Source organism: Grus americana, chromosome 5 (assembly GCF_028858705.1).
Source record: "Grus americana isolate bGruAme1 chromosome 5, bGruAme1.mat, whole genome shotgun sequence".
In the NCBI taxonomy this organism is placed as follows: Eukaryota; Metazoa; Chordata; class Aves; order Gruiformes; family Gruidae; genus Grus; species Grus americana.
Genome location: NC_072856.1, coordinates 14,907,570 through 14,919,795, shown reverse-complemented (window position 1 = coordinate 14,919,795; position 12,226 = coordinate 14,907,570). Strand labels below are relative to the sequence as shown.

General features: G+C 35.6%; 1 protein-coding gene across 11 annotated transcripts in view; it reads left to right on the top strand.

The window, feature by feature from the left end:
* Positions 1-12,226, top strand: part of SOX6 (SRY-box transcription factor 6) — a 374,241-nt gene that overhangs the window by 353,843 nt on the left and 8,172 nt on the right. For 9 of the 11 annotated variants that reach the window (XM_054827505.1, XM_054827506.1, XM_054827508.1 and 6 more), the window contains 2 exons: positions 2,583-2,816; positions 5,307-5,523. In XM_054827505.1, the coding sequence (XP_054683480.1) occupies positions 2,583-2,816; positions 5,307-5,523 (451 nt within the window). The remainder of the gene's footprint in view (positions 1-2,582; positions 2,817-5,306; positions 5,524-12,226) is intronic. The other 2 variants (XM_054827501.1, XM_054827502.1) reach the window with 1 other exon arrangement.

Here is a 12,226-nt window from a genome sequence, read left to right as displayed (position 1 = left end):
AACGTGCAAATATTCCCCCAGAGATCAAGCACAAAAAACATCAACTCTTTGGCTGCTTTTTCAAATCCTTCAAGTATAGACTTGCTTAAAGCAGATACAGCCAGAGCTTCTTGGCCTTCTTAGGATGGCTGTAATTTATTACTCTAAGTAAGAATTGTTTTCCAACATAACCTTTCTCTGAAAATAGATATTTATGGTGGGTTTTTTTCTTCTTTTTTTTTTTTTCCATTCTATCTAAATTATATCCAGATTAAAAAGCCAGCCTATAATCTTGATACTAGTAAAGGTACTCTTTGCCTGCATTAGAATTGAAAGGCCAAAATTGTGTTAGAAAGGGCTAAAGACCCTTAGCCATAGTGAATAAGTACCTTTGGGAAAGTAAAAGATGGAAAATCATCATATGGATTCAAATATGTCTTCTTTCCTTTGCTGTGAGTAGCTGAATAACAAATGACAACTTTTGCATCAATAGTAATTTAATTTTTTTAATTTGTCACCAACTTCCTAATTGCCCACATACTAGTTACAACTTCTGTAGTATTATTCTAAAAGATGGAACAACCATTACTTGATATATTTGATTTCTCTCAAATTATATAGCCGTCTGTCTCAATAAATGTTTCAGCTTTGACTTACTATATTTGTAACTTATTATAGTTTCACAATAAATATATCCTCTCTCAAAAGATGGCATCTTTGATATGCACGTTCCAAGCCTTCTGACAACAATGGGCAGAGCCTCATTAACCATACCCACCCCTAATTTGGTCCTACATGCAGGTTGCTCAGCAAAACTACTCTTCCTTTTTGCAATAAAAAGCTGACTGCAGTTGCAGCCTTCTGTAACTGCTGAACACCTGTAGCATGATACTTAACTTGGAATAGTATTAAAATAGTTTTGCATCTCACATTTGCCACAAACCTGTCTTCTTTTATGTGCATGCATGTTAGTATACAAATTGCCAAATTGGTGTCAGTTGCAAAGTAATGGCATTGGAGGCATCATAAATTACCATGGTGATCCTCAGGAGAAGACACTGCCATATATGAATGAGTTTTTTGCTCTCAGGGTAATGTATGTCTTCATCTGGCCCAGTAGTCAGCATATTGCCCTGTGTTGATGGATATAGTCAGCTTGAAACTACACTACATTTCACTGCACAATAAACATGGCTGTCAACACCATATAAAGCAAAATCAATTTATCCTGTATGGTCAGTGCGTTTTAAATGAAATTAATGTACTGTGGACCTGGTGGCAAAAAGGTAGTGTATTAGTTATGCATCCTCTATTTTCAGACTTTTTTTCATGTAAATATATTTCCTATGTAGAATTTTTAAAATGGTATACCTAACATAGTGTTTTCACACTAAATTAGGAAACTTGGGTTTTGCACAATTACAAACTTGTGAGTCAGTCACTGAAATCAGTAAAACTGCAGTGTTTTATGTAGTGTAAAGAACTAATCTTATCTTTTTTGGCAAATAAATCCATGTCGGGAACTGCAACAGTTTACAAAAGAGGAGGCCTATTTGTTGTCACATACCTCGCTTTTTCAAGGTATTGAATTATATGAACAGTTTGATGAGCCCTAAGACTAAGTCACTCTCCCACTCCCACTGACTTATTGCCTTTTTTTTATAGCTAAGGTATAACCCTAAAAACATATGTTATCATCACAATTGCACAAGTTTTTTTGATAAAAGCATGCCTTATCTAGGCGCAGTTCTCTCTTTCTCCTGTATTAAGTAGTTCTACACCGCTTACTCAGCTCCGTGAACTCTAGAGCCCCATGAAGCTTTGCTGTTATGGTCAAGAAGCAGGGCTGGATACATTCAAAAACCCCGTTAAGGTTAGCATGTACACGTTGAATTGATGGTGGGTAATGACAGGACACTGGGGTACATGAAAGCACAGCAGGCATGGAGAAGCTGGACTGCTTGTCTCCCATTCCAGAAGCTCTAGGATGCTGTGCATGTACCTGTTGAAGGCAGTTTTATTACATATATGTGATCGAATGCTTCAAGACACATCTAAAATTCTACTAAAGCAGATGTGACTTTAAAATGTTCAGGTCCAAATATAATCAGAGCCATACAACTAGCAGCATGTACCTGGTGTACTATATAATTTATTTTATGAAATGTTTTGCATGTGCTTCACTGCTCAAGCAGCAACGTCATTGTAAATTACCTGTGTGAACAGGTCTACATCAGTTTGGATTCTCAAGTGTAACTTTTATGTGAGTTTTGTTGAGCATTCAGAACATGTGTGGTATGTTGAAGTCCCAGACAGAAACTGCTTCAAATCTCCATACCTTGCCCGGAGAAATACCAGTGCTATTTGTTTCCTCACTCAGATGTTGACACCTTCCGCTGAGTGAGCCTGATCAATTACGCTGAAATCTCTGGATATCCTTTCTCTCTGTGTCTCTCTCTCTCATAGATCTGGCAGCAAAAGGAGAGAGAGAAAAAGAGAATGAGGCTAAAATAAACACAGCACTGAAAGCGCTTGTGTAATCCGCGTAATCCACGTAATAATGTTTTGCATCCATCTTGTTTCTTCCTGCCCTGACATTCCAGGAAGTAAAGCAATGAATGGCTCTGCAGCTAAACTACAGCAGTATTATTGTTGGCCAACAGGAGGTGCCACTGTGGCTGAAGCTCGAGTCTACCGGGATTCACGGGGCCGAGCCAGCAGCGAACCGCACATCAAACGACCAATGAATGCTTTCATGGTTTGGGCAAAGGATGAGCGTCGAAAAATTCTCCAAGCCTTCCCTGACATGCACAACTCCAACATTAGCAAAATCTTAGGTAAGTGCAAGACAATGAACAAATCGTGACTGAACCAAAACTGGGGGAAGCTTAGAAGCCTCTGCTACAGTAGTGGCGATTGGCAGAGATTAGTTATTTTTGGAGCTGTGGAAAGATGAGGTTATTTATATTGGTGACACAGGCTAGTTACTTCCTTCTTGGATATTCAACTTCTCTAATTTTAGGACATATTTTGTTTGGGAGATGTTCACTGAAATTGGAATTACTGAAATTTATACAAATAAAGACTCATGGGTTGTTTTCATTTTCATTCCCTTCCTTTTTCCTTTCTTCCCCTTCCCTAGTGCTTTTTATTTTCAACAGCAGAGTCACAACACGCTTTAAAGACTTAGCAGCATTCAAAAGGAATGCTTTGTGAAATCTGTTGCAAGAGTGTATCCTGATAAAAGGTCTAATTGCAAGACCCCAGTAGAAATCACCTGAACTACAAATCACCTGAATGCAAAATGATGCTTGCTGGGGTAATTACTGGGAAAAAATTAATACAGTACAAAATCAAAGGTTTGTGTCAGACAGTGCAGTGTCAAAGAAAGAAACCTGGCACAGTTCAAAGGACATGTACATGTCTACCTTCTCGCATGCAAAATGATGTTTGATTCAAAATGTTACGATGTTCAAAAAGCTAAGGAAGCACTAGTATCATACAATTAAAATATTGCTTAGTTAAAAGACACCATAGTTAATATTTAATTTGTATAGATTGGGACGATCAGGGAATATACTGTGGATTATGTTTTGCCACTGTGCAAATACATTGGCTTATTTTTGAGAATTTTGATTTGCTTTTTAAGACCCCTCCAGAGAATTAGAAACATACGTGAGAATGAGTGGTGAAATGTTAAAACCTATATTTGCTTTCTGAGTCTTTGAAGTGAAAGACAGATTCCAAATGTAACTCATAATAAATAAAAGTAAAAATCAAGTTTCCTCTGTAATAATTTTATTGTAAACTTTGAGTTCAAATACATTCTTACCAAAGTTTGTTGCGTGTTAGTTCAATCAGAGGCAAGAATACACAGAAATAAATGTTACTTTGTCCTAAACCATCCAAAATCTTACTTAGTAGTTCTCATATTTTTGTCTACCATATAAGTAAGTTATATGAATAGCCTTTCAGTTTTGTATAAAACCTGCACTGTTTCAGTGTTGGCAGCTGTAGGGAATCTATATTATTTGTGTGCATTCTGTGAAAAAACTATTAGGAACATAGTAACTGTATTCATTAAAATGTAAACTTCCAGCATAAATATTTCAGAAGTGCCAGCAATTGAGTGTTTGTTAACCATGGAATTAACCTGTCAGTATCTGCTCTGCCACAAATAAGTCTATGTCCATATAATATCTGTGCAACTTTTCCAGGACAATGAGAAAAGAGACTGAAATATTAGAACTGACACAGAGTATTGCTGGCTACGGATAATATTTATACAACTTTTCCATTTGTTGATGTATGAAAAATCTTGGTAAAAGAATAGCTTCCACCCACGTTTACCACAGCTGTAATCGTTTTACTCATCTAAAAGACACCAAAAAGCTATTTTCTGCATTTATTATCCCCTGAAAAAAAATATCCCTTCTCTATTCAAGTGTTTAGATAGCTCCTTATAAACAATACAAGAGATCTGAATACTTTTTCCTCTTCCTGTGTACACTGTGTTAATTTTTTAACTTTTTTATTGGTGCAGAACGTTTACAGTACCTGAAGTGGTGTATATAATTACAATGTGCTTTCTGTTTTTCTTTTCTTTTTTTTTTTTTAATATAAGTTTGTTAAATGTAACTTTCTTAGTGCAGTTCTGTGCATTTATTACATCTGGCTGGAAGATAACATGCATAATAGGATTTAAAATATGGTAAGGTGCCAATACTATGCCAAGCTTGTATCAGAAGAGTAGTAAATTTAAGACAACCAGAGAGCAAGGGATTTTTCATAATTTTGTGGAATCTATAAGGTTTTGATAATTTTTTTCTGCTACATAGCAAGGTATTAATATCTATTAGTAGGAGCGTATAAACCAAATCCTTGTAAAACTATCAAAGAAGCATGTATCCCTAGGCAATGTGCTGAGCTTTTAACAGTAAAAGTATGGTTGTAGACCTTACTTAACTATAGTACTGTGCGTGGTATTACAAAGGTATAGAATTATTCACAGATTAATGCTTATATTGTAAAAAAAGTAATAGATGTTTTGCAGCATGAGGCTGAGATTTTGAGAAGTAACTATTGATTTTAAGTGCAACTATTTAATAGAGATGTACATATGTTTGGTCTGCAGCAATACTGAAAGTCGAGATTCTTTTAAGGTGTCTCAGGTTGTGCATCCCAGTGCACATGCTGTAAATTCAAATCAGTTTATTTAACTAACTAATTTAAAATTTGCTTATTATGGCAAGAAGGCATGTTGAAATGTGTCTGTGTAAAGGTAAACTTGCTTTACTTGAGGACTCACTGATGTTTTGTGTTAATAGGATCTCGCTGGAAGTCCATGTCAAATCAAGAGAAACAACCTTATTACGAAGAGCAGGCACGGCTAAGTAAAATCCACCTAGAAAAGTATCCTAATTACAAATACAAACCTCGACCAAAACGTACCTGCATTGTTGATGGAAAGAAATTGCGTATTGGTGAATACAAACAACTGATGAGGTCTCGAAGACAGGAGATGAGGCAGTTTTTTACTGTAGGGTGAGTACTATTGTTGTAATTGTTTTCAAAGACAGAGCATGTTGTTTGAAAACAAATAGACTTATCTCTTTAAGTCACTGACTAATGTCGTTTAGCAGGTAAGGATTTGAACCTGTAAAACCTTATTAAAAACATAAGGTATATCATGGAATATGGAGCTATCAGCTTGCCACTGAATGTTGATTATGAGACTGATTGTGGAATTCTTTAAAGTCAAAAGAAGTTGCTTCCCATTAGCCTGAAAGGTTTGAATCATGTCTTTTGTGCGTTATTAGTAAGCTAATCCATTCTGGGTTAGTAATGACTTCAGGATCATTTCCCAAATTAAGAAAAGAACAAAGAGAAAAACATAAAAGGTTATTCCCATGTAGAAGAAGGAGTCAGGAGAGGGGGGAAAAAGGGACAGGAGTAATAGCAGTTACATTAGGAACACACACGAATGAATGACATCATAGCATGAGGCCATTAGGAATTTTATAATGTATAGAACTGTGGAAAAATATTTTTTAAAAATAAATGTTTTGGGAAGAGTCTTTCAAGTAGTGCATAGATAGACTGGGTAGATTTACAACTTAGAATATATGGCTCAAAAAGATCCTGGCACGGTGTTAAAAACATTGTGTGTTTTACCAGTATTTCCTCTAGACCTCAGCAGAGAAAGCATCACTATGAAAGATCTACAGACTAAAGATAACAAAAGTCCAGTGAAACAACTGCACCATAACTGATTTCTCTCTCCTGTTTTTTTATGAATTAATCTGTGATGCTCAGTGCTCTAACACAATGTTTCTGGTGGTTTACAAAGAGTCTAAAAGCTGTCTCCGGTGCCAGCTTTTCCAAATTCACAATGTTCTGCTTATTTCTCTAATCACAATAGTCTCCTTTTGCTGGGTACTTCACTACCAGATAATTGACCTTGACGTCGATTATATGCCCTCATTTTTGGCTTGGGATGCAGAACTCCTGTTGCAGTCAATTATTTTGTGGTACAGGCTGCAACAATGTGGACTCTTTCTTCAATCAGTAAATAGAAGTGTTTTTGATATCTTGAAATAGCCTTCCAGTCTATAGTTTTGACATTGTTTTTTATTCTTCACTCTAAGGGAAATTGTTTACTAATAGGCTTCCATCAAAATTCTACCTAGAACTCTAAATAGAAATCTGAATTTATACAGCACATCACAAATTATATTCACATTGAGGGAATGAAACTCTAGCTTATGTCTTCCAAAGCAGATTGACAGACCAAATCACATATAGAGAAGAAATGCAAAAGAAATGCCAAAACAGTAGTCTGAACAATTTGAGAATTGTTTGCTAATTCAAAACAGTATTAAGCAGTAGCATTTTGCACATTGGAAGTGGTGGCTAAATATGGAGGTGAGTATGGAGGATGGATTTAAGAAACTTCTGAAACTGCCTACTTAAAGAGTGATATTGTGATTTAAAAAAAAAAAATATGAAACCTATTCAAAATAAAACTGCTGCTGCAAGCTAAATGTAACATCTTTCTCATATGTTGAACAGTATGATCACAATGACCACGAGAATGTCATCATTTTCTTGAAAGGATTGGTTCTAATTTGTATGTAAGTCCACTTCACCGTGCTCTGTCCATGTTGAAGAAGTCTTAAAGTAAGAGTAAATCACCTTTGTGCACTTATATAGTCATGCAGTGGACTTTACCTGAAACAATGACTTTTAGTTATGCAAGTGATGAAAAAGGGGGTATGAATTCTAATGGAAGCATTCAATAAAGGTGAAATGAGATCCATGTTGCAGTTCAATATGAATATAAATTTTGATACCAAGGAAACACAGGCTGTGATTTTAAAAAAATTATTTCATGCTTTTCTATGACTTCCCACTGTTGCCCCAAATTCCCTTTTTTCCCTAAAGAAAAAATTAAAACAAAATTCTTGGAAGAGATCAAGCAAAAAAGGGTGAAAAAACCAGACCAGGACAGGTTTTTTGAACTGAAACATAAAACACGGCATCATGTATTTCAGCAGAATAGTTTACTGAATAATAAAAAGCAACATTTCATCCAAATTAGATTATAATTAAGTGAAACACAGTAACTGAGCCCGTCAACTTTTTGAACTTACCCTACCTTGTTTTTAATGTAAATATCACAGAAAGCATCAGCTGGAACAGTTTTCCTAACTGACCTTGTACACTCATCATTTTTCCACTGCTTTTACGGAACAAACAGCATAAACCGTCCTTCAGAACTGTAGACATGTGAGTTGAGATGCAGTTTCCTTTTCAGAATGAAATAGGAGACAAATGTGGTTTTTAGGATTTAATATACTCTATGTTTACAGTAAATATTTCAGTGTAAGATAGAGAACAAAAGTACAAAATAGACTCCAATGAAATGTGCTAAGTGCTTCATACTGCTTTAAGTCCTGCTGGTTTGTTGGGTTTTTTAAAGAACATACCAATGAAGCTGGGAAGGGGTATGGCAAAATGGCCAAAATTATCATCACAGAACAAAAAGATGTGTGAAGGGAAAGACAGACCTTCAAAACAGGTGGCTAGAGGAAAGGATAAAGAGCAAGAAAAATTATATTCTTTCATATTTGTGTTTGGTATGCTCTCATAACAAATGTAAGTTTATGGTTTAAGCAATCCAGTAAAGGCTAGCTCCTATCAGATCCCCTTGGGTGAGCCATTGGCTGGCGTAGAATAATCCTGCCATGGTAACAACTAAAACACCCCCACCACAAAGACAGACAGACTTTTACACTGCTTGCACTTTTAAGATGCAAAAAGCTCATGTTGCTTACTTCAGTGAGCCGCATACTTTGATAAACATTGGTAAGATGCAGAACAGTTGTTTAGAGAATCTCAATATACAAACTAGCCAGGCTTTAAAATAAAATAGAGAAATAAGCTAATGAATGGCCAGGGTATATTCTGATTTTTGAAGAAAAGCTTCCAAAGGATTGAATGAGAGTGAAGATTTCTTGGAATAAATTGGGCAGGAAATTCATGTTTTGAGATAAATGTTGTATATGTGATAGACCGGCACAAAAATCTAGGAACCGGCAAGTATTTTAAAGAACAGAGTGGAACTTAAAATGTGCGTAGGCCTTCTATTGCATCCCTACATGAATGAATTTTGTTCCAAATGAGGCAGATAATATACAGAAATAACTCATGTTTAATGCAGAGTATATTAAAAATTTGCTGGTTTTAATCTACTGGAAGCTGAATTGGAAGCCAGCTATGTCTTTAAAATAATTGAGTTATTTTTAATAATAAAATTATTAATGGAAAGTTGTGAATGATAACTTCAGCGTAAATGAATCCTGAACAGACTACAAGTGATTTACAATTTATCTTCAATGGTACTTTTTTTGTAATGCATAAATAAATGTGAACTAACAAATGGATCATATATAACCCATAAATTCAGACATTTGAAGTTAAGAGTCTGTCTTTTGTTGCCTTGTCTTACAAAAATAATTCAATTCTCAGTCATTTTTACAGTCTAATACACTCTAAATACAAGGATATGATATATACATTTCTCTGCAAAATGATGTAAGCAGTAACTTTTTTTTTGTGTTTTACCAGTGTAAGATGTTTAGAATAAAGCCTTTATAGTGTTTATAACTACTGTACACACAGAGTCTGAATGTTGCTAGACTATGGTTTTGAATAAGGCTGTAATATTATACTCCTGTAGCCTGAACTTAAAGTAAGTACACAATGGATGCTTTTGTGAGATTTACTGTTATTTCATTCCTTATGGGAATGTAAGTTTCAGGGGTGTGTAGCATATAAGCATTTTTCTTAATGCAATTGATTTTGCTTCGGTCATTTAAAGAGCTGTCAGAAAATAGTTGGGAAGGGATCAGAAAACAATGGTAATTTGCCAATTTAAATGTTTAGCTAGTTTTGCAGAAGTCAAAAGTCAGAAGTGGAACATTCTCCAGGAAAAACCTAAGAATATTAATACCACAAACTTGTGAGCAGGTCAATCAGTCTAAGAATTTTCATGTTACCTCTTTTTTTATATTGTCCTAACTATTTTGGGCCAAATCTTTGGCCCCAGAGCGGACAGACCTGTTAACAACGCTGGCAGAACAGAGAGGCTAGCGACCTGTGGTAATTGGCCACATAAGGATTTCTTTGCAAAGAGGAGATGGTGGAGACAGGAGTGGTTTGAAGCCAGGGTACGTAACCATGCGTCACCGTTCCTCATAGATCTGAAAAGACAGGAAGATGAATTGGGTTCTGGAAATCTTAACCAGGCAGAAAACATCCTTGCTTTAACCATGTGCAACTGAGCTGGATTGTAACCTGTAGCTTGCAGTGAAGTATGTTTTTATCTCCTCACTCCAAGGTCCTATGATAGGCAAAACTCTAGCGAGATACAAGGATTAAACATGGAATTTAATGTTATAAAAAATACCATTAACATGAATGCCTTTAAGAATCACAAATAAAAGAAAACATAATGGCCAGAGTCATAGGTTAGAAACTCCAACTCTTCCTTTCAGAGAGTGGTTAGAATTTAAGTAAATGCAATGATTTCTTCCCCCCTACCCATCCTATAAAATTTAATTGCTTAGAAAATGATAACGCTCATCTCCAGTAACATATGCCATCCATATAGTTTGTGATATCTTAAAAGAAGGCTTTCTGGGATGTAGTGCAGCAACTTGAGCAGAATTTACAGTGACAACCTCATCAGCTCTAAATAATAACAAGGCTCAAGTGAGAGGTAGGTGTCCAGTTACTGGGGGTGTGTGGGTGACCATGCTTAAGTGCTAGCAAATTTGTGCTAGCAAATGGGTAGCAATTTGAGACACTTCCCATTTAGGTGATACAGTTACCACGTGTTTACAGTTCCACAGCGAGATACAGGTAATTTAAAGCTCACAGTTATTACCCACCCAGAAGCAGGCATGCACACCACGTCTGATTTTTGTTTAATGTGTAAAAAAGAACTGCATTTATGAATGACAAATTCAGTAAGCCTTTAACTTTCCTGTTACGCTGATCAAGTTCTTTACCAGCTGGATTCATTGTATAGTTTGCCATGCATTTGGTACATTCTCAGGTAAAAGGTATCTGTAAATTCTGCTCCATTATGCTCAGATGACCTGCTCCCTTTATACTTTGAAATGGGTGGTACTTGGACAAATATACCCTGTCCCCTTGAAATGTGGATATACAAAAGAGTTTTGCTGATTTAATAAACATTTGAAAGGATATCTGAATTTTTTAACTTAGTTTGTCCTTTAGGACTTAACACTGACAACTATCATTTTATCGAGACACCTCACAGCCTTGTTCTAAACAGATTTTTTTTTCTTCTAGCTGCTTATAAAAAGGCAATTTGCTTCTAAAAAAATGCAAACATTTTTTGGAGGAGGGGTAGGGGTAAATATTAGGGTTCTGATCCTTAGTGTCATCTGTCACACAAGTGCAGCTTGCACTCAATCATTCTTTGAGTATAATCTACAACTCTTATTAGAAGAGTTGTAAAAACAACTTTTCTCAAAACATCTTTTGGCATTAATACTGTGGTGTTCTTTGATGAGCAATTTGGGATGCTTTGTTTTGTGAATTTATTTATTCTAAGAAATATCAGAAAAAGATTAGTACCAGCAGTTGTTAGATGGGCAGATTAGAGAGAATTAAGTGTGTACGGCCTGGTGACAACTATGTAGAATTTTGCTGTGACCATACGTGGGTTTCTTTTTCCTTTGCTTTGTGGAAACTGTCATTAATGTGAACATTTTCTGTGTCTAAAAGTTGTGGAGGATGTACATGTGGGTTTTTAACAGTAATAGTTTATACTCCTGACAACATGCAATCCTAAAACAAAAATGGTCCCATGTGAGGTAGGTGTTCAATTTTATGGATAAAGTATTGAAAGATTGTTTGCAGAAAATCACTTGCAAGCAAATACATTGGCTGAAAATTGTTTTCACAGAACATTTATCAGACCGTTTAAAAAGTGAAAATTTAGTGAAAAATCCCTAGCTGTTTGTAAATCATCTGCAAATCATCATTTGCAAACAGGAGTATAATGACTGTGTCAAATGAATTACTGCGATGTTTTTGCTCACTGGTAGCCAGGTGTACCATACTTATACAACAGATGTTTGAATTTCTCAAGCTGTGCAGAGGCTTTAAGATTCGGGCTAGCAGTACCAGCAATGACAGTACTGCATGCTATTTTAATATTATCTTACAGAGTGTTTGTGATTTGACTGTCTGTATTTGTTCCGAAACTTGAAGGACTTTGGTTTCCCAGTAACTCTGCAGCGTGGTATATATCAAAATTAGAGTTTGATCAATGAACAATAAAGACTCAACATTTAGAGTCCTGTAAATAATCTTTACATTATTTTATGTATTGATTTAGCCAGTGATTAAGGATTTGTGAGAGACTGGTTTATGGAACGTCCTTTTGAATTTCAGCGTAGAATGACATGGTGGTCAAGAAGTTATATATTTGTTAGGCTATTCAAAGACATCTGACACTGTTTCTCCTGCTAAAATTATATAATAGTTCTCTAATACTTGGTCAATATTGCTCTGAGGAAGGTTGGAAATACATTGAAATATATGATTCCTTAAATAGATTATGCAAATAGGCATGTAAATTCAATAACTAGTCAATACTAAAATAGCATCTTCCAGGGCACTTAGCTATTTCTGGTACTGGAGTATATTC